This window comes from Boleophthalmus pectinirostris, unplaced genomic scaffold, assembly GCF_026225935.1.
Source record: "Boleophthalmus pectinirostris isolate CB_2022bp ecotype Guang Dong unplaced genomic scaffold, ASM2622593v1 HiC_scaffold_18, whole genome shotgun sequence".
In the NCBI taxonomy this organism is placed as follows: Eukaryota; Metazoa; Chordata; class Actinopteri; order Gobiiformes; family Gobiidae; genus Boleophthalmus; species Boleophthalmus pectinirostris.
In genome coordinates, this window is record NW_026571133.1 from 15,193,894 (window position 1) to 15,216,703 (window position 22,810).

Genomic DNA, 22,810 nt, shown 5'->3' on the forward strand with positions numbered 1-22,810 from the left:
AAATAAATAAATAAACAAACGTGACCGCCCCTCCTCCTCCTTTAAAAGGAGCGTTTACAGTACAAACAAGTGGGAGTGAAAGCGAAAGTCCAATATGATAGTGTTGGTGTGGAAAGAGGAATTCACGGAGCGAGAATGGTCTCCACGGCACAGTACTTGGGCGGCAGCAATGGTTTGACTCAACTTCTCGCTCAGCTCAAATGGATCCACGCGTATTGGGACCTCGGGTGTGCATAAAACGTGCCTTTCTTGGAATTTACCTGCTGCTGGGATCTACGTGTTACTCTCAGACCGGTGAGATGAGCTACCTGTCAAATTACATGGAGATGATTGCGAAGTACAAATTATTGCGACAAAAATGACGCAGTTGTATAGTAATCTGTAGACAATATCAGCAATTTTTGAAAATATTCGGGGCTTTTTTTAATTTAAAGTTGTGTTCTTTGGTCGCAAACTATTTTTATTGGATCTATTTAAAAATGGCTTCGTTTTTATTAGCCTAATTCAAGGACAACGTTATACTGTGCAAAGGATAAGCTTTTTGTTGACTATAGGTCTTCTATTCACTTTACAATCCAAGCACATAGTTTGTTTATTATGTACCGTAGGGAGACTATTCATATTAATCGAGATAATCTAAAAAAAAAAACTTATCAAGCACACCTCAGTCCTCTAGTCACAACCCAAAATGATAAAAAAAAGATTTTTCTCCTTAGCAATTCCAGTACTCCTATTGTTAAATGAATGGTTCAATCTAAATATCTCTCATATTGTCTTTCTCTTGCAAGAGCAATTATGTAGTACAAGATGTGCCTCCTACAATACAACTGCACCACCTAATCTGATTCATCCTCACTATATTTCCACAAAAAACATTCAATAATAATGATATATACTGAGAAGAGGTTCTATCATAATGTAAATGTCAAAAGAGTGTCAAAGAGAGTAGCCTGTATGTTTTGCTTTCGATGAAAAAACCTTCCTGGTGGTCTGTATATGCTTCAGTTACATTTCTGTGTCCCTCAGCCTGATTATCACTTTGCACTGATGTATTTTTGTTCACTTTTTTCTGTAGCAAACACCAGCTGTACTTGCGGAGGTGAGCCTATCCCTCCGCAACCCAAGACTGAGACCCCAGATTGCTCCCAGATGAAAGACCAGAGATTTCGTTACACATGTATCGAGGGATATGTGAGGAAAGCAGGGAGCTCCAATCTTATCCGGTGTAAAGACAACAAGTGGTCTGACTACAGACTTGTGTGTATAGGTAACTTTCTGGCTTAATGTCTTTCATTTAACTTAAAGGTGCAGATTAATGTTTCTGGTGGAGGGTCTGCCATCTGCTTGACTCAATGTGAGATGAGTTATTCCTTTGCCAGGAATGTTCCACAGAATGGCATTAAAATAATATATCTTTTAATACCTTCATAAACACAAATTCTGTGAGTAGGGTTGTCTCTCCATAGATCTAACCTCTAATTTGGCCTACTGCCATCACTTGCTGGTCTCCATGGCAAATGATAAGCCATTCTTTTACATACATGTAACTTTATGCTCAAATATTGACACTTTCCCACCCACTTCTCCTATGCTCCGTTCATGTGGTCCTTGGGAACTCAGAATTCCGAGATGTTGGGGTTCCGACTTGTTTGCATTCTTGTGCTTTTATCTCTGAAAACATTTTATCACCATCATTAAAATGCTGTTAATGAGTGAGTTCATTAACAGCATTTTATTGATTTAAAATAGATAACCAGTAAGCGAAGAGTTGTTGTTACTACTAACTTTCTAAATGTTAGTAGGTTATTTGTTTAGAAAATGCTACTTTGCTAAAATTCTCAAATGTGATTTTGGTTCATCTTCTCAGAGCAGGTGTCGTCAAGTGTGGAACTTGGGCGGATGGTTTTGGTTTAGTTCTAGAGTTCATGTGTATTTGTCAACTCGATTGCTCAACAAAAACATTTTCCAAAGCCTCCGCAGATCACATGAATGCAGCATCATGCTCAGAGTGAGTCTTGTAACCAGACAGCTTCAGTTGATTCTTACCAAGACAATATAAAATCCTGATTAAATCCAAATTGTAGTTTTGACTCTCAGAAAATTTAATTGTGATATTGTCTTTCCTAACTGCACTGGTATTTCATTTATTGTTTCAAAATGAACTATATTTTCCACCTTCAGTGTTTGGATTAGGCATCTAGTTCCCTCTGCTGAAAAACTGGATAGTCAAGTATTCTGAAATAGTCAAAGAGGAGCACTGTTTTCAGCAACATGGTGCAAACAGATAAATGTCTAATCATACCAAGTTTGGAAAAATTGTAATTATGAAATGTGTGGAAGCTGAGACAAGTGGTTTTGATCCCTTGGTAATTGTACAGTAATATGTTTCTACAAAAGCATATGGTTCTTGACAAGGACTATATAAAGCCTGAGACATGATGCCCTCAAGAGAAAGTAGATCAGGGAAAGATATTAATAGATAAAACCAGATGACTGATGTCAAACTGTGAGGATATGAGACATGTTAAAAAAATAACCTCTTGGTTTATTCTTCTTTCTAAAGATAAACTCTAATTGTGATTTTATTCTACAGTAGATCCACGGAACCCTCCACCAAAAACAACACCAGTAAGCACTAGTAAGTCTTTTGTTTTGTTAGTAAATCCACATAAATGTATGGTTTAAGGACTTTTCTAATATTTATACTAGAAATGGACCCATATGTTTTTTTTTCATAGCCTATACCATTTAGAATACAGAGAACCCGATGGCCAGTCTGCCAATATTTTTGGGACAATATGTCTTTTTACCACAAACCTATAATCTCTTTGTATTAAAATGTTAATATAAAGCTTTGTGTGTATTTCTTAGGGAGCAGATACACCAAAACAAAATACTGGCTTGTGCTGGAGATTTAAAAACACACAAAATCTACTCTTGTGAGATTTAAGCCATGGTAAAATGCAGTTACCTCATCAAAAACCTGGAGTTGTGTTTTGTTTTATTCACACATGTTTGAGTATTTCTTTATTATTATTATTATCATTATTATTATTATTATTATTATATTATTATTATTATTATTATTATTATTATTATTATTATCACATGACATCACAAGGTGGAACAAAGTGTTTTTCATTTAGAGAAGAATGCAGCCTAAATATGCAGGGTTTGTGTGAATGAAACAAAACACAACATTGTAACATAAATATGTAAATAGTGTAATATGGGCCCAAAAAAGTCAAATATTGGTCTGTTATGTCAGTCTAGTAGTAGTAGTAGTAATAGTAGTGAGCTCTACTTTACTACTGATGAGAAGGGGTATAAATAGTTGGAAGGCCTTTTGACACATACTATTAAATAACAAGTTTCTACTTTCTGCTTGACAACTTTCAATAACACATTCCAATAAAACATGTCTTAGCAGGAGCCCACTATCAAAGAAATAATCTCATGTGATAACCACAAAGAAATACATTTGTACTTATGTCAACTTGTCAGACAGGTATGAGAAAATATAACTGAAGCTACAGCAGGACAACAGTAGTAGCAGTGTTGGTAATAATAGTAGTAGTAGTATTGATGGTATTAGTCAAACAGTTAAGCAAGCCATCATCTTACAATACACACCAAAATCAACAATTTGCTTCTTAGGATATCTTTTGTTACTTCCTTTAGCCCTTTCTAATAATAGAATGTTAACAAATATGTTGATGTTTCTTTACAAAGATATTGTGTCAGATATCAAATTAGGATTAAGTTTAACGTAACACTGTTCCACCCATCCCTGAGGCTCCTTCACACACACAGACTCAATAAACAACACCAGCACCAAAAAAAAACAAAACAATAAAATAAAATAAAATTCTAAGATCACAAATTTAATACTGAACATTATTTTGGTTTTGGTTTAAGTTCAAGTCATTTAATTTCCAGAGAAGGTTCTACAGTTGTCTAAAGTATCGAAAATCAGATACTAATCAATACTAAAACCAACCTAGATACTCATTTCAACAAGTGTCAATATCAAAAAAGTCACATTCACAGGACAGAAATTAGCCTTTCCTGAAGAGCTTTAGAAAGAATAAGTACAAGGCCACATAGAGTAGTGTACGCCCATTGACCTCTACAGAGCTTACCTGGACGACTGAGGGATACGCAGACATAAGGCCACATTACACACTTTAATGTTGAAAATGATATTCTATTGTCTAAATAAAGTGTTTTGTTTTTTGTTTTTAATCATTGTAGTGTCACAAGTATTGAGTCTAAACTGATCAGTAAGTCATAAAACAAAAAACTGATAGAAGTTGGATTTTAACTCTAGCATCTGAAACCTGAATGTTACTAAAATGTTTCAATGTTCAGGAAATATAAAACTGTGTAAAAGCCATCAGTAACATATTGAAGCTTTTACTGCTGAAATCCATCTCTTTGTTTAGAAAATCACAGGTTCATTTACTCTTCGCTATCCCATTTGCAGATTGTTTACTGATGTGTATCAATTTCCTGAAAGCTTTGCTCAACCTTTTAATCTCATTACAGATCTGTAATGTAATATGTATTATTCTGTATTTTGTAAAGTTGTGCAAATATAGCACAGCAAACAACTGCCACACATCTCACCTCTATCAGCTAATGTTCCCTTAAATGTCAACATTATCAGAAATGAAGGCAGAATTTTGTGTAGTGTAAATGTTGATGAAACCAGTATCAGTGAGTGTGAAGAAGCAGATAACTTTAGTTAGCAGGGTCTTCATTCGTAATTAAATAAAAATGAACCCTTATTTAGCCAAATCATGATACACGTTTAGGGATGTTATTATATAATTCACCCCCATTTAACATTGTATTGTTTATAGTGATTTTACAAAAGGTTAAATAATAAAATCTCAACATATTAGCCTCTACCTCTCATCTTTACTTTACATTTAAATTAAAAGATGTTAGAATGTGTTTTGCCGTATGTTTCTGTAGCACTGCATGCCGTAAGTTTTGGTAGCACTGTATAGTTATTTGATTTGGAGCACTCTGACTGATTGACCTAACTCTAAACCTCCATGCTGAAAGGCAATGGCCTTAGGGTTGCATGCATGGTGTGATAAACCATTCTGGCAGTGTCTGTTTTAATATGATTAAAATACCATCACTGCACATAGTTGTCAGTTCATTTTGAGTCCATTTATTGTGTCCTGATATTGTGTATGCTGGAGTCATGTTTCATTCTCGGCCCATTACAGACATTACAGATCAGGCTCTGACTCAAAGTCCATCTCCTACAATGTCAAGAAGAAAAATAGTTTCTGATTTATCTCAACATAATAAAAAACACATGCATTAAAGAAACAAACAAAAAAAACAGAATCTTGTTTTTAGTTTTGACTTATTTTGCTGTAGTACTGAAACCTGTAATTTGAAAAACATTTGTGTTTTGTTTTGTTGTTTTTGTTTTCTGTCCAGCCCTGTCTAAAATGATTCAGGCAAAGTCATATTTAATTGTGTTATTTTTAGTAACGATATTTGATCAAATGAATATTTTGTTTTTATATTAGTTTTAGTATGGATTTATATCTTTGTATCGATCCTTTTGACAGCCCTAGCTTTTGTTTCTTGACCCGTATGACTACTATGATGTGGTAAGAGAATGTAATGAAAAATACTCAAGTATTTCTGAAGAGAATGAAGTAATTCTGAAGGGAATGATGTGACTTTGGTGGAAACTTTAAGTGGCTGAGTTAATTATTGGTCAGAAAGGTTGGTTCATTGAATGTTTATATCTGAGAACTAATTATCATTCATTAATATTTAATGTTTCATATTTTTAGTTATTCACTATTTTGTTATTTTGTACTTGGATGTGTGCAATCTTTATTTTGTAAGCTACATATTTCTTGTAAAATTTATCCAGTGAGAGCAGCAGCTGCCACAGCATTGGCTGCTATTGTCACCTGCCAGATTTTTTGGCAATTGGCATTGCACCTGCCAGATATTTTGGCGTTTACATAGCCACTACTGATCCAGGCTACCTTCTGTGACATTTGCCAGGCTAGTTCAGTGAACCAAACCACTAAACAAATTAGAAATATTTCAGTCATCCAACACAATGAATATTTTTGCTGTCACTGTAACTCTGCTTTTTAGAACAAGATGATTATGCAAGATGAGTTACACATTATGATGTGTAACTCATCATTATGATGTGTAACTCAACAATGTTAACCCTTATTTGTCCAAGGCAAATGTAAACACATATGAAAAATCTCACAAGACCATTTCCACATGTTTTTTTATTTACTTAAATGTATTGGTTTTGTTCTTTTTTAGAACCTCCCACATCAGCTGTGACTCCAAATATCATCTCCTCAACAGCAGATCTGGAGACCACCTCCACTGCCCCTCCTCCATGGCACACTACAGGTAAAGTCTGTCTTATAATAGCCTGAGGTTATCTGTCCTGGTGAAACATTAAACCATCACATCCAGCTCATACATTGCTCATAATTGTATAGGTTTGTCCTGTTTTTCGCTGAGCTGAACACAATGAGATGATAGAAATTAAACAATAATTCTCTCTATCTGTGTCCTGGGTTTGCATGTACTTTAGAAATAATAGCTTAACCAAAGTGTACCTTAAGTTAATAATAATCAGAATAGTGCAACATTTTAGTGGGAAGTGATCTATGTATTAGACAGTGACTTGATTTTACAGCTGTTTGGTAATGGTGTCAATAATCACAAATAATTATAATGATAATCCTAAGGGTTTAATCGTAATAGTTTCACAAAATTTTGATATTGATATATTCTCAAGTTGTTATGTCTAGCAAAACTATATTTTTGCACCTGTTCAGGGCTGCTGGCCTTTGTGGCCAGTATGCCGTTTTGTGTGTGTTAGAGTATGTCTGTCAAGTCTCTGTACTTGACTCTGTAAAAGAGGCCCTAGTTTGTGTTTAATATGACTCTTGTTTTCTGTCACTGTGGTGACTGTGTTTCTGTCAGTCAGTACTGACTTTGTGTTTGTTTATCAAGTCCTGTACTGTATAAACCATGTTGGTTTTTGTTACCTCTCTGATCCTAGCAGAGCTGGGTCATAATAAATTGGGGGCTCATCTGATATCATAACACCCTGTCCCACAGTTATGAATTGGTAATGGTTATGCAATAGGTTTGAATTTGGTACATTTTTTAATTGGCTTGTAAAAATTGTTAATGGTGTATGATGATTGGATGGTGGAAAGTTTGCTAATTTTGTCTGTGACAAATGTGTAGTATCAGCTGTGTTATTATGTCTGTCTGTACCTAGCAGAGCTGGATCGTAACAATGGGTTTGAACTCAGCCATGTGCTATTTTGGAGATACATTAAGGAAATGTCTCATTGTTGTTTTTCTTTCCTGTGTGTTTTCAGACGGCTCATTACAAACCACAACACTATCACGGAGCAGCACAAGTGAGTTCATCTTTCAAATGGATTGATCAATACACATTTCACAGTTCTCTCTCAATACATTTACCATAAGGGCAATATTATCAGACCTTTGTAGATTATAGTAACTGAGTGCCAGAAGCCGGCGAAATGCTTCTTAGTATCACTTAGGAATGTGTGGGTGATTTCCACAAATGTATGTGGAACATTGTTCTCGTATCAGAAACTTTTTCTCCTAACCAACTCATGAAATTTGACATACACTTCCCCAGGGGTCAGCCACATTGGATTAAACTTTACAAGGCATTTTTTGTAAACGTTGTACTTTTACGACCTCCTCCAAGGTCATTCACCCCAACAGGCTCAAATTTTGGTTCACATTATCACAAGTGGTGGGGCATCATAATGCATCCAGCTTTTTTGACACACGTTTTACAAATCTTCAGTCATTTCACTAAGTGTTGTTATTGATATATTCTCAAGACTGTTTTGTTATGCCAATCAAAATTGTCTGTCCATGGGTTTGAACTCACAGCCATGTTCTATTTTGGAGATACATTAAGGAAATGTCTCACTGTTTGTCTTTTCCTGTGTGTTTTCAGAGGGCTCATTAAAAACCACAACACTATCACAGAACAGCACAAGTGAGTTCATCTTTCAAATGGATTGATCAATACACATTTCACAGGTCTCTCTTAATATATTTACCATAAGGGCAATGTTATCAAACCTTTGTAGATAATTTTCATAGTATTTTAATTTAACTATTGGTGTTGCAAGTAGGCCTGTCACAATAACACATTTTGAAGCATGATATATTGCTACAGAGAAATATTACGGTAAAGTATGTTACTGAAACTTCTTTATGTATCAATAAAAGTTCTGAGCTGCAGCAAATAAATAGCAGAATGAAGCAGTAATTACTCACAGAAGTTATTTATTCTATCCTCTTGAGCCCAAATCCTATCATGGTACAGAAAAATTGTGAAAATCTCCCCAATATTGCAAAGAAAAAGTACACATGATAAATACTGAGCCCGAAAAATTAATGTTCCAATTAGGGGTGTCAAATTATCGCGTTAATTGCGATTAATTAATTACAGTCATATTTAGCGCGTTATGTTTTTTAATCGCGTTAATCTCATTTTTAATCTCTAACTTTAGTGTTTCTGTATGCGAGTTGCTTTATTATAAAATCTGTTTTTATGTGTTGTTGGGACAACAACACACAAAATAAAAACACATTTATAATTTTTTTTATTTCGGTAATTCCACTCATTGCCGGAAACCCACACAAAACGCGCGCAGTAAGAGCGACGTAAACGTCATATTCACGTTCGCGGCGTCAGTCGCACAATGGACGAGAAGAGCCAGTAGAACAGAGCAGCAGTGCACAGGTTAAAACACATTCGTGTCTTGGAAATTCTTCTTACGACGTGAAATATAAAAGAAAATAACAAATATAAAATCGCCTACAACTTAAATGTCACTGGTGAAAACAACCTGCATAGACTCATGATGTCTGCACTACTGTCCTATAGTGACCTGCCACATGAGGGGACACGCACACAAAAACACACACAAACACAAACACACACACAAACAAACACACACCTTCATCATCGTCATTAACCTGAGAACGCGCGGACCACGTTTCCTTCCGTAGTTACTGCGCGGACACCGCTGTCCTCCCGTGCGCCGCGTACGTTTTCTTGCGTACGCTGCGTAAACCGCGCTTCCTCCTGTGCGCCTCTAAACCAGAACTAACACCAAGACTAAAACAGGGACTAACCCAGTCCAGGACTAAATCAGGTCGAAACCAGGACTAAACCAGGTCTAAACCAGGTCTAAACCAGATCTAAACCAGGTCTAACCAAGGTCTAAAACCAGGACTAAACCAGGTCTAAACCAGGTCTAAACCAGATCTAAACCAGGTCTAACCAAGGTCTAAAACCAGGACTAAACCAGGTCTAAACCAGGTCTAAACCAGATCTAAACCAGGTCTAACCAAGGTCTAAAACCAGGACTAAACCAGAACTAAAACCAGGTCTAAACCAGGTCTAAACCAGGACTAAACCAGAACTAACACCAGGACTAAAACCAGGACTAACTCATTCCAGGACTAAACTAGGACTAAAGTAGGACTAAAGCAGGTCTAAACCAGGACTAAAACCAGTGATCTCATATATAAAGCATTTCTCTATCAATAATATTTATAATATGGTTAAGGAAAGACTGGACTTTTTATTGTCTTTAAGTAGACAAAAGTTATTATGTTCAGATTTCCTCGTCTTTGCTACTTTACAGCAAACAGTTTCTTATTCATTAAGACTTGGGCTCAACAGCCAAATTGGAGAGATTTGTTAAACAATAAATGACTTTATAAAGTCACTTTTTTTAATCTATATCAGTCTTTTGATCTGCCACAATAATGTAATAATGAATTTAAATGAAAATACCTCAAATTGAAGGCTTTTCTCAGCAATTTTTAGGTGAGATTAAAAATAGATTAATTAGATTAATTAATTACAGATCATAATTAATTAATCTCTCAATTTTTTTAATCGCATGACAGCACTAGTTCCAATTTTCATATATTGAACGATAAGTCGATATTGTAATTATCGTGACACTCATAGTTGCAATAGATTTGAAAAACTAAATTAATGTCCTTTATTTATTTAATATAATGTGGCTACAGAAGGTTTCATCTGGACACTGTTTTTTCTATAACACATAAGAGTGTCCATATGACTAAAAATGAAACCTTTGTACTGAACCACTCTTGGATGAACAAAGGATTATGCTGTTTCCTTGATTCATCTAAGCCTCGATTATTATCTGAAGATGACACCAATGAAATTAGTGTGATATGAAATTCCCATCATATCACAAATTAAAGCCTCAGTATGTAACTTTTTTTTTTTTGCTTAAAGAGACCAAAATTAAAGCTTTTTTTTTTTTTTTTTTTTCATTATGGATGATTTTATGGCACTGAAAAACAGAACAGGCTTGGCTCAGAGAAACGTTAAAGTCTCCTCCCACCTGTTTGGAAATGTTTGGAACATTGAAAACATCAGTTAAACATATTTCAGTTAAACTAAACCACCTGTTGATTTAGCTGTTTTAGTTTAGTTTAGTTTAGTTCTGAAGTATGTTTTATTTATTTATTTCCAATCAATGTAATGTCCTGTCATCGTCATTTTTGCACTGTTTTCCTTATGACCTCTTGTATATAGCTGAGATATATTTTTATTATTATATTGTTATATTTTATTTTTACTTGTACATATGTTTATATAATTATGCCTTATTTGACACCAGTCACTTGCTATTTCTGCTATAGTTATTTAGAATCTATGATACCATTTCTCTTTTATTATAATATGCTGTGGATCAATAAAGTTTGTCTAAATCTAAGGAATCACTCCCAGAAAAGCTACATACTTTCACTTTAAGAAGTATCCACATTTTCAATCACTATTGGTGGACAAATCAGGGACTCACAAACAAAGACAAAGACAAGTACATAGACATGCAATGTTTACTCTCACATTCGTTTACAAGAGGACACGCACAACATCACGACTCCACCACCAGTTTAAATATTACTTTGTTTTGTTCTTTTGCAGCATCTCCCACTTACGCTGTCGTCTCCTCCAGTACCACCTCTACCATCGCCCCTCCACACCACAGTTCAGGTAACATGTGAACACGTCTCCACAGGCCTGACCTGTAACTTGGCCTGGTGGCGTCTCTATGGAGATTCATAACTTTAATTATATGCTGTGGAAAATTCTAGGGAAAGCAGTAACATTTTCAAGAGATAAGCAGGTGGCTTTATCAGTCTTGAATCTTTGTGTTATTTTAACATTATCTGACTATAAAGAACCAATTTAACTGGAAGTGGAACAGGTGAGATGATCCGTGCTCTTAAACAAGTCTCTTACACATATAATTGCAGTCACAAGCTAGCCAATATAATAACAATGTGTTCGTCCATTTACTTTTTCTTCTTTGTTTGTGTGCATTGTGTCACCATGGTAACTCCTAAACACCCCCAGCAAAATATAGATTCTGTTGATCACCTCTGTACTTTTGAGCCTGGTGTCTGGGAAAACAATCTGGAAATCTTCACGCCACACATCACACATATACTTGTTCTCTGAGACCCTTTTTACGAGAGATTCATGTAATAATGAAATTGCAGGAAAAGCATTTCCCCATATCAGTTTCCCCTTTACTGTGAAATACGTGAAAGACTGGGACTGGAGAGAGACAGTTTGGATAAGAACTGTCAGAACATTTTTTTTTTTTTTTACTTGTAGAACTGGACTGAGTCTGAGTCAGAGGGAGACAGGATGCACAAGTCAAAACAAATCAAAACTACATACAGTGTACATAAAGATAATAATGGTCCCCAATCTATTCAAAGGAAGCAGGCTACACTAATGTAAATAGTGACTGAGACTCCTCGGGTCCTGGTTTAGATGTGGGGAGAGGTCCTCTAGTGCTACAGCTTATAAAAAGCATTAAAAAGCCTGTCTTTGTATATCTTCTAGATGTTTGGTAAAATGTTTGTTATTTTGGCTTCAATTTTATGTATGTATTTACCTATTTTTTTGTGTTAAGACCTGTCTTGACAGTGAATTCCTCCATTGTGACATAACTACATAACAGCAGGTCTATCATTTGCAACGTAATCACTGTGCACTGTACAATGGTTAACAAGATATAGCACCGAAACTAGATACTCATTTGAACAAATACTGAAAATCATAACAATTATAGCTTTCCTGAATAAGTTTTGAATTGTGTTTTATATCAACATAAGTAAAATGGCCACATAGTAACATTCAAGGAACTGTTGCACTGGAAATTACATTTTACTTTTATTATAACTTTTATTGTCATCTTTTTCTCTGCATCTCTATTTTAAGGAAAACCACACATATTCACAGGAACTTTGACCCTCCATCTATGGTCAAACATGTGTTAACTGTTCACAACTGACTTTTAACGGACAGAACAGAACAGAAGCACTGGTTCCTCATTCTCGTGTAGATAAAGGAACATGACCTCAGTCGGAAAGAATTCGTCGTCTCACAGGACTTCATAAATTGTTGAAGCAACAGAAAGCTAGAAAATCAAACCATGAAACAGTTGCTGGTTTAAATTATTAAACTTTATTAAAATTATTACATCATTATTATTATTAAAAGACAAGCATGATTTCACGATTTGTTTGGTCATGGTTTTTATAATTGTGAAAATCTGAAAATCGTGATGTTTCTTTTTGCAATAATTTTTACACTAGCATTTCATTGACTAATATAGGGAAGATAAAAACACTGAATCATATTGAGAAAAGTTAAACATAAAAGCTATTCTACATAGATGGGTCATGAAATTTTTCTTGAAGGTGGTGAGGTCTGTGCAGCCATGGAGTTGCGGAGATAGAGAATTCCAGAGGATGGATGTCACAATGGTGAAGGCTCCTCAGGTTGGGAGCTTGGTCCTGCAGCGGATGCAGTGGTGGAATGTAATGAAGTAAAAGTAGTAAAGTACTGTACTTAAGTAAAAGTTTTAGGTATCCGTACTTTCTGTAAGTAGACTTTAAAATGGATACTTTTTACTTTCACTACATTTGAGTGGGTATCTGTACTTTCTACTTTACTACATTTTTGAACAGGACTGAAAAGTAAAAGTATTTTTTATGATTGTGTTTGAGGCGCTTTAACACATTCATAATTTGAGCAAACTAAAATATAGCAATAAATATAATTATAATTAAAAATAACTAGAATAAAAAGATATTTATCAAAATCAGTACATTTATAGCTTTATTTGATCTCAAAAAAAAGTACAATTTTAAACTTTTACTTAAGTAGATTTTTCATGTAATACATTTCATGTTTTTTTTGCCCCAGTATCTATGCTTTTACTTAGGTAACAAAATTTAGTACTTCTTCCACCCCAAAGGGGAGGGACAGGAGGTGGAGGGAGCAGGATCAAGTGTGGGGTGGGGTGCAGCAGGTCTGAGAGGTAGGAGCAGTAGTGGATGAAGTATCCAGTTAAAGTGTCACATGAAAAAAATCTGCTTACCGTATTTTGCGGACTATAAGTCGCTCCGGAGTATAAGTAGCACCAGCCAAAAACTGCGGAATGAGGAAGAAAAAACATATATATAAGTCACACCGGACTATAAGTGGCACTTTTTGGGGAAATGTATTTTATAAAATCAGAGACCAAGAACCAACATTTCATCTTGAAAAGGAAGTTATAGTAATAACAACAGAATAGAGAACAACAGACTGAATAGGCGTTAATATGTTAACGTAACATATTAACAGTTATTCAGATAATTATAGGAAAAACAACATAATATAAATTTACCAAACTCACGATCTCACTCCAAATCACTAAATCAGTTGAATTCTTCATCCTCATCCGGCCCGGTTCCCGTGAAGCTGTGTTATCCACCCCCACTTTTTGCCAGTCTCTCACAAGTTTCTCACTCTCTCCAAACTTTCTTTCTGCTGCTCGATTACCATTTTCAGCTGCATATTTCACTATTTGCAGCAGGACAGTGGGCTTTTTCTACAGGAGGCATGTGCAGTAAAGTGCAAAGTGACAGTGGTACAGGAGTAATAGTAGTACCAGATACTGACACACAAGCCTAGAGCGCCCTCTCACGGCTGTCAGTCTGACAATTTTAATATATAAGTCGCATCGGAATATAAGACACAGGACCACTCAAACCATGGAAAAAAGTGTGACTTATAGTCCGAAAATGCGTTACATAAAACTGTTGAAGTACATGTTTAAAAATTTACTTTAAGAGTAAAAAGAAAGTATTTTGTAGAGATTTTTAGAACAATAAAGCATAAAATGTTGAGATTTTGATAAAGAATTTAGCAGATTTTAAGTTATTAGCTGTGTTTGTGTATTTTTGTGTATTTTTGTGTATTTGGTTTGCTCACAGTTGGGACGTTAACTCAAACTAAATGTGTTAAAAATAAGTTTGAGTAAGTTGAAGTTGATGAGGAGGACTTCAAAGTTGGTGCACTGAGGGATAGGGAGTGAGGGGAGGTTCTGGAGGAAAGGGATGATGTGTTTGTGGGATTGGGTGTGTGTGTGTGAGGAGGTGGACAGCAGAGTTTTGGATGTCTTGAGTGTTTTAGAGGGTGTGTAATCTAATCTGGAGGTGGTGAAAGCGTGGATACAATATTTTACAGTCAATGGTATGAACTTCTGTCGATTTATAGAATTTAAGTTTTTGATGTGAACAGTATATTCTGACCAAACAAAAAATGTGTTAATTTTTTTTTACATGTAAAACTGTTAAATGTATGAACATAATATATAATTTCAGATCAGAGGGGAACACTATCAACAGAGCACTAAAGCAAAGGGACAGATAACACATACTACTATGGTCCTGAGTCGCTGGTTTAATGGTCAGAAAGTAGTTAATAGCAAATTCCAATGTGTTAAAGGTGCTTTGTGTAACTCTTCTGGTGGAGGGTCCATCAAATGCTTTTCTCCATGGAGATGTTGTTACTTTGTCTGGAATGTTTTATAGTATGGCATTAAACCTTTCTATCTTCATGTAGACGAAATTACAGGTCAGATCTGTGGAGAGGCGGGCCTGGTCACAGTCAGAATGCCTGTTTTTTTAGATATTTTTGAGCTATAACACAACCTGTAATTCAGGTCATACTGTGGAATATTCCATAGAAACATGAAGGTAACAGACCGTCAAGCTGTAGTGACATACTGCAATTTTACAGCTACAAACTATATGTACAGTACTGTAAAAGTGGTGACCATTTGACCAGGATCTATTTTGGGCCAAACTTTCATGCTAAATTTGTTCTGTTAGACCAGGGACCAGCTTTTCCACCTTAAGCATCTGGTAAAAGTTAAGCAACTTCTTGCTTGACAACATTTTGACACAGTGATCCATAAACATCATAAGCACTCGGCTGTGTAACACATGCACTGTGGTTTGAGCCAGTCCTCTGTTGCTCGACGGCAGCTTGTCCAAAATGTGACTGCTCATCATTTAACTGGCATTTGAAAATATGAGCACAGATTTAAATAGTTTCATTTTAAACAATTTGTGGAGTATAAATTATGTTTATTGCTTATTTACTCTTAATATCAGTCCTTATATAATATAGTTACTTTTAAGACAATGGTTAACAAAGTGTAATTTTATGATGCCAATGTAGTTCCGGTTGTTTCTAGACTATGGAGGAGAATTTTAGACTATACGGGGCCAACATAGTCTCCTGTATTAATGGAAAACACTGCCCCCCATTTTATCCCCCCTTCACTGGCTATACCCAGTGTTTCCTCATCCAAAACATTCCTGGAGTTTTTTGTTGATTCATTCACACATGTTTAACACACAAACCCTTCATACTAAGGCAAAGTTGTTCTCTCAAATGGAAAACACACTGTTCCACCTTTTGATGTCATGTGGTAATACAGGAAGAGCTCCTGTGTGGTTTAAATGCCATACACCTGATAATTTCAGACCTGGAATTGCTCATCTCTACTGACCTAAAGGTAAAAGGTAGCACTTATTTTGAAAACTACCCCTTCATGACATCACAAGGTGGAACAGAGCATTTTGAGCTTTGGATATGTAGACCAACTAATAATGCGGGATTACTGAAACATTATGTGAATGAAACAAAACACAACTCCAGGTTGTGTGAGTGAGGTAACAACATTCTAACTTGGCTTAAAGCTCACAATAATAATGCGTGTAATATAGGACCTTTAAGTGTTTGAATGGTGTCGCCCTGCTGTACCTCTCTGATCTCCTCCATGCTTAGACTTCTGTGCAGTCTCTGAGCAGTTGGTTGAGCAGTTGAGGGGACCAGGGAATCTTAGAGGGGACCAGGCCTTTGCGCTGGCAGCACCAAAACAGTGTAATGAGCCGCCTTTGCACTTTAGACAAGCCTCTTTTGTACCTGTTTTAAATCTCTTTTTAAAACGCACTTTAGTCTGGCTTTTTTCAAAACTGGGACAAACCCAAGTTGGGATGACTGGTATAAATAAAATAGTGAAAATAGTGCGTAACATTGTCCATCCTTGACTCATCTGATAATTCATTTCTTGTTTTTTTGTTTTTTATTGTTTTATGCATTTGTTGTTTTTATTGTTTTTAATGGTTATTTTTGTAGCATTTTGGTCAACCTGTGTTATTTTTAAAGTGCATTATAGGTAAAGATGCAGATGTAGCTGCAGTTAACACAAGTGTAGCAGAAACATGTTTTTAGGGGTGGAGCTCTGTCCAAATAATTGAGGATGATTTTATAAGGCTGTTTCCATGATTTACAGTTCCTAGTAGCTATTTACTGTCTCAATGGTCCGGAGGCAGTTCATATGTAGGCTTACTTGTGATGCAGGTTTTTTAGAGCCATAGTGTGACTGAATTAGTTGGAAATACTCAACAGGAAACAGAGAACTTGAAAGTACGACAGCTGTTCTTTGGTACAAACAAGAAGAAGATGGTTTATACTTCAGCTACAGCAGGGTTTCCGAACTTTTTTCAACAAGGGGCCACATAGCAAAACATAGACGAAGCAGAGGGTCGAGAGAGGGCCAGAGACTGGTGCGCACTTTAGCGAATAATTGAAATATGTGCATTTTTAACTAGGGATGCACCAATCCAGTTTCTTCAGTTCCGATACCGATATTGATACTTTGGCTTTAAGTATCTGCCAATACCCGATATCAATCGATACTTTTAAACACAAACAGCATATGGTAAGAATTATTCAAAAGTGTTATGTAACTACAGTACAGCTTTGTAAAAATACAAGTTTAATATTCTGAGAACACTGGCCAGTAAATAATCTTCTTACTCCAATTTATACCAAAAAACCAGGTGAACACAATCCATCCAGTATTTCCTCTGGAAGGTCTTAGGGCCGTATCTTGCCCCCAGTCTCAGCGCTGGCGCAAGTGTGGGGTGTGGAGTTCTAAACGGAGGTGTGCAGTGCCTGAATATCAGGTGGAGTGAAGCAGACTGAGGGCGTGTTGTGCGTTAGTGAATTGCCAGAATCGTAAAAATAAATATAAAACGATTCCACTGAAAAACAACGTGTAACATGCTCAAAGTTTCTTTTATTTGGAAATATATTTAGGATGATAAATGCTTAACATTCATAATATGTCCGTGTGTTGTGCGGGAGTCATCCGGATGCCCTCCTGCAGCAGAGCACAGCCCCTCGCGCGCTCCCTGTATCGGCTCAGCTCTGCTCTAGAGTTTGTTTTGATCTGGATCTGTACAAAAGTTGCTCATTCACATGAGGCCGTTTACAGTGATGTCCTAAAGTCTGTTTTCTTACTCTGTCTCTGTCCTAATGCTGCGATGTCGATGTATTTACATTCTCGCGGCCGGACTCTGCGCGCGCATTCACTGACAGCTCGGGGCTGTGACAGCGGAGCAGACGCACGTATCGTATCTGTGCACAAACCTGTAACATCAGAAATATTTATACGACAATAAACGTATTCCATAATCCGCGAGACATCCACCTGTGTGGGACCAAATGCACTGGACACCAGTGAATGTGAGCGGTCAGCGGGAGCAGCAATAGACGCTTGTGCCTCAGGTGAGTCTGTGGGACTGGACGGCGAGACAGAGGGAGCGGGAGCGAGAAAGCAGCGGGTCTGTTATGGGATGGGAGCGCATGAGACAGACACTGGTCTTAAACGAACGCAGAGGAAACTATAAAAGGTTGATTTTTGCGCGCGTGCACGGGTTTACAGCGGTGCGCGTGCATGAGAGGGGCAGATATGCGCGCAAGTGTTCATAACACAAACCCGGTCAGGTCTGTCATGGCCCATACAAAATTGTATATTCCTTGCGCCTCTGCTGGTGTGTACTTGCATCGCGGGGCTCTGGAGCTGTTTTATTATATCAAGTTTATATATAACTTTCCCCTGCACTCCGCTTTGCTGTTTGATAATGAGGCAAAGACTGCAACCTTTACCCACATGGGCAGTGCTTTTAAATGCCACAGCGTTGACAGATTGGTTTAGATGCTGTCACCATATATGTACTTGTACCATCCCACTCCAGCCTCCAGCAGTGAAGTACACCCCACCTGGACACGCTCACTTGTGCTTTGCGCTAAGACTCGGGGCAAGATACGGCCCTTAGTGTTTGTTTCTCACTTTTAAAAGATGCACTGCAGACAGTCCGGGAATGACACGGAGACTGGGAACACTCCTATTAAAATATCAAAAATACAAGAATTTTCTGGATGTTTCCACTGACATTAACATTAGCATCAATGCATCATACACTGTAGTCACTGTAACTGTGTCTGCTATGCCACATGCTGCACTGCACACAAACACAGTCATAGCCACGTACTGTAGTTTTGTAGCCTTTTACTCTGCCGGCACTGTGTTGTCAGATTGTATGTCTATTGTTAAGTCTTTATAGGTATTTATCTTGATTTTGATCGCATGTTCTTATATAAAATATTATGGTTTTTGTATCCACAGACACACCAAGCACAGCTCCATCTTCAGTTCCACTGATCACTCATTCATCTTCAACCATCTCCTCTCCCATGACCAACCACGGTAAATCTAGCAGCATATCAATATCAACATACGTTTTTTTTTTCTTTTTTTTCCCGTTACAACCGTTGTATAACTGTTTGTATAATCAGTTTGTTTTGTATTCTTGCCTTGACTTGATCTTCTCTTGAAATAGTTGGTTTAGCAGGATGAGTCAGTGCGATTAGGTTAGGGAAAGGGTAATAACAAAAATAATATAACAAGTAAATTAACCAAGCAGATAATTATAATGTTAATAGTTTTTTTGTATTGAATTTGAGTGAAAATATTGAAATGTACTCTACTTAAAGGTACCGTCTGTAACTTTATTTGAAACTTATAGATTTGAAACTATTTGAACCCCCCCACCCGACCTTAGTTCAGACTTATGTGGTTTTCTTCTGTCAGGTCTAAATTGGCACAGCTTTAATACATGAACCCAAATATACTATGAATTAGATAAATAAATTCCCTATTCTATTAGAACTGTGTACATACAAACGTGCTGTTTAATTCTCACTAGACAATCAGCACTGTAGAACAGAGAAATATAAACATCAGTATAAACAACTGTACTAAAAAAATGTGAACTATAATAATTGATAACAGTAAAACCAGTATTCGTCAGACATTATTAAAAGAAAAAAAAAAACATGCAGAAAAAGTATAACAGATTGAAACGTATTATCAGCTTTTTTCAGTTGTTATCTTTCTCTGACAGGGTCCAGGACGACAGAAACAACTACATCTCCCAGCAGCCTCTCCAACAGCACTTTGCCCTATAAAGGGATAGACCTTGTGGCCACTACCGGTGAGGATAACTATTAAAACTACAGTCTACATTTTTCTATATTGTAGGAGGAAAATATTTCATGTTTCACTGAAGAGGCTTGGTCAGTTCTGTGGAAAGTGACTCATACCCCTATGAACTTACTCATACCAATTTAGTGCAACTTAAAAGGCTACAAAAAGCTGCAAAAAAAAAAAAAAAAAAAGCAGAGCAGATTAGAATAAAATTAAAACTTTAATCTCTCAATTAAAGCTAAAAGGGTATTTAAAAGTACACTATGTAACTTTTCTGGTGGAGGAAGATTATTTGCTGGTCTCTGTGGTTATTTTATTTCTTGGCCTTGAATGTTCCATAATATGGCATTAAACAGGTTACATGTCAGATACATGGAGAGGTTATATGCATGTTTCATGTATATTTTTTTTAATCACTAGATGGAAACAAGCAGATGGCAGGATCCCCAAACCACAGTTATATAGAGCACCTTTAATTGCATTGTCATTAACATTTTCAACACTATTTACATGCACATTTTAGCACGTTTAACACATACCATCACAATAAAAATAAGCAGTGAACTAGAATACATGTTTTTTCCAAATAAAATATATATATATTTTTATAAATTGCTATAAATTATAAAATATTACTGCAGCAGTTTAACAGTTATATACCACTGTTACCTATGCCAAGGCAGTTTATTATAATGAATACATCCTCTAGTTCAGGGAATGAATCTGATAAACTTGAATCTTGTTAAAATTGAATTGTTGGAATCAGAATTAAGTCTCATCATTCAGACCATTTTGTCATTTATTATTATTATTATTTTTTTTTTACCTTTTTCTTCCTTGTCTTGTCAGTCACACCACTTCTAATACTGCTCATCATCGTGGCGGCATGTGGCGCAGGCTTTTGGTTATACAAACAGTAAGTCATAATAAAACAATTATTGATCTGTGAGAATTGAGTTGGGACAAATTATTTAAAAAATGTCCATGTTGTTATTTACAGGAGATCAAGAAACAGAACTCACAAACCCCACACTGAATTAGAAATATCAATGGAGGAAACTGTACCCTTTCATCGCCAAAAAAATGGGGATGTGTAAGGCTGTTTCATAGGAATCCCAAATGTAAACAAAACAGTGTAAAATATAGGACTAAAGACTGGTATATCTGTATTTTATGTCTTTTGCATCAACATTCTTGCATAATTTAATCCAAGAATTACACTAAAGGTTATTTTCTGGTCAAAATGATTGTGGTGAAAAAACAAAAGACTATAAACTCATCTGTCAACACAACAATGACTACCACTGTACAATTTTTAAGGATGCAGTGCACTGTGTAACTATTGTGGTTTGGAGTATTGCACAATTTCTATCTTGTTTTTTGTCCAACTCAAAGTATTAACTAACTCATTTCCTTTCTGTGTTTATTCAAGGATTTTAGATTAGTCGCAACACAAGACGTTAAAAGAATGTCATGTGCCAGAAAGGAAATCTTAAGAGCGTTTTCCTTTAAATTCTTACACAGTTGGAATTTATCTCATTTTCTTATTGAAGTCATTTTCCCACCATAACCACACTCTAACATCTGTGTAAACATGCTACATCTTGTATTTTAAATTTACCAGTTTATAGTCATTTAGGTGGTGATTCACTTCATAATCCACAACTAGAACACTGTAAAATCTCATTTCTCATATGTCAGGATTTAACTGCTGATCTTTTGCAGATGTTTGGCAAAAAGAGCAAAGTCTGATGTTGTCTTGGTTTCCAGTTCATTGTACTTAACCCGATGTTGCCCTAATGTTGTGCTAGGTTTGAAAATATTTAAAATAATATAGTAATTTAGTTGTACTAAGCATAAAAAGCATGAATTATGAATAGCAGAAACAACTGGGGTGTTATGGGAAAGTTTGAAGTTTTTCCATTTCTGTTGGCTTGTGTCCTTGCTCATAATATTACATGGTTAAAAACAGGAGTTTTAGTTCAGTCACGTAAGGCCATGTTCCACAGATTATTCAACGAAACAGTGGTGTTTTTTCAGAAGTATATAAAATACTTTCAGTTCTAAAGAGGCTACAGGTGTTTGTCTTTAGAATACATCCCTCAAAAAACAATTATATTTTATAAGGCAGTGGTAGAAAAGTTACTGATCTGATAAAAAAAAAGAAAAAAAAAAAAGAAATGAAATTACACTATAATTTATACTCTCCAGAGCTCTAACAGTGTCCAGATGTCGGACTACCTAAACCTGAAACCTTTTTTCTGAACCACTCCTGGACTAAAGAGGGATTACATTGTCCCAAAAAATTTGAATTTAAAGAAAAAGTTCTATATTTTTTGTCACTCACTTCAGAAGTCCATATATCATAGACCTGTGACACAGAGTGAAGCTTTCAAGCCTTTATTGACATTTTGATGATTATGGCTTACAGATAATGAAATCTCAGAATTCAGTGTCTCAGAAAATCAGTCAAGTCATGTCTTTTTTTGAGATGTACTACTAGTAGTTAGCAGTTCTAGCAGTTTTTTAAATTTGAACTATGTGGTTGAAAGTCATAACATTTTCACTAGCCCTCTTTGGTAAAGACATACTACTCTATTATATTGAAGTACGTAGAGTAAAAGTAAGTAAAATTTAACAGCTGCATTTACTGTGCATTATCATGTTGGGCATTGTTTTAACAGAAAAGAGGGAGTCACTGTCTGCGTGTGCCCATTTATGTTATGTTACTGAAAAAAAGAGGAATAAAGAAAAAACAAATTTTGTTTAAAGTCAGAGATTTCCCCCTTTTTTTTTTTATTAGTTTGCTCACAGTCTGTTCACATGCAAATACAACACACACTTTGGCCAAATACTGCCATTTATAACACAAAACCTTTACAGAACTTCAGTCTTTTAACCTTAGCCACATTAGCTATATTTAACCATGTAAAAGATATAAAACTGTACAAAACAGTAAATGTAAAAAGATTATTTCTAGGAAT

At 35.9% G+C, this 22,810-nt stretch overlaps 1 protein-coding gene across 2 annotated transcripts; it reads left to right on the forward strand.

Annotated features, from left to right (window-relative positions):
* The first annotated feature begins 77 nt into the window (after nt 1–77).
* il15ra (interleukin 15 receptor subunit alpha) lies at nt 78–22,601 on the forward strand. 2 transcript variants are annotated; one of them, XM_055153488.1, is made up of 11 exons: nt 78–294; nt 1,076–1,267; nt 2,594–2,638; nt 6,328–6,420; nt 7,410–7,451; nt 8,030–8,071; nt 11,060–11,128; nt 18,966–19,046; nt 19,744–19,833; nt 20,676–20,742; nt 20,827–22,601. In XM_055153488.1, exons 1-11 carry the CDS (start codon nt 201–203, stop codon nt 20,921–20,923), a joined length of 912 nt encoding a protein of 303 aa, XP_055009463.1. In that variant the 5' UTR covers nt 78–200; the 3' UTR covers nt 20,924–22,601. The 2 variants fall into 2 exon arrangements, with proteins under 2 accessions (XP_055009463.1, XP_055009464.1); XM_055153489.1 differs by lacking the exon at nt 2,594–2,638.
* The last annotated feature ends 209 nt before the right edge of the window (nt 22,602–22,810 follow it).

Bases quoted from the DNA above. Each gene is read 5' to 3' on its own strand.
- il15ra (XM_055153488.1), top strand. From the start codon at position 201: ATGGATCCACGCGTATTGGGACCTCGGGTGTGCATAAAACGTGCCTTT. The intron at 295-1,075 runs GTGAGATGAGCT...TTTTTTCTGTAG, and splicing joins TACGTGTTACTCTCAGACCG to CAAACACCAGCTGTACTTGC. The intron at 2,639-6,327 runs GTAAGTCTTTTG...GTTCTTTTTTAG, and splicing joins AACAACACCAGTAAGCACTA to AACCTCCCACATCAGCTGTG.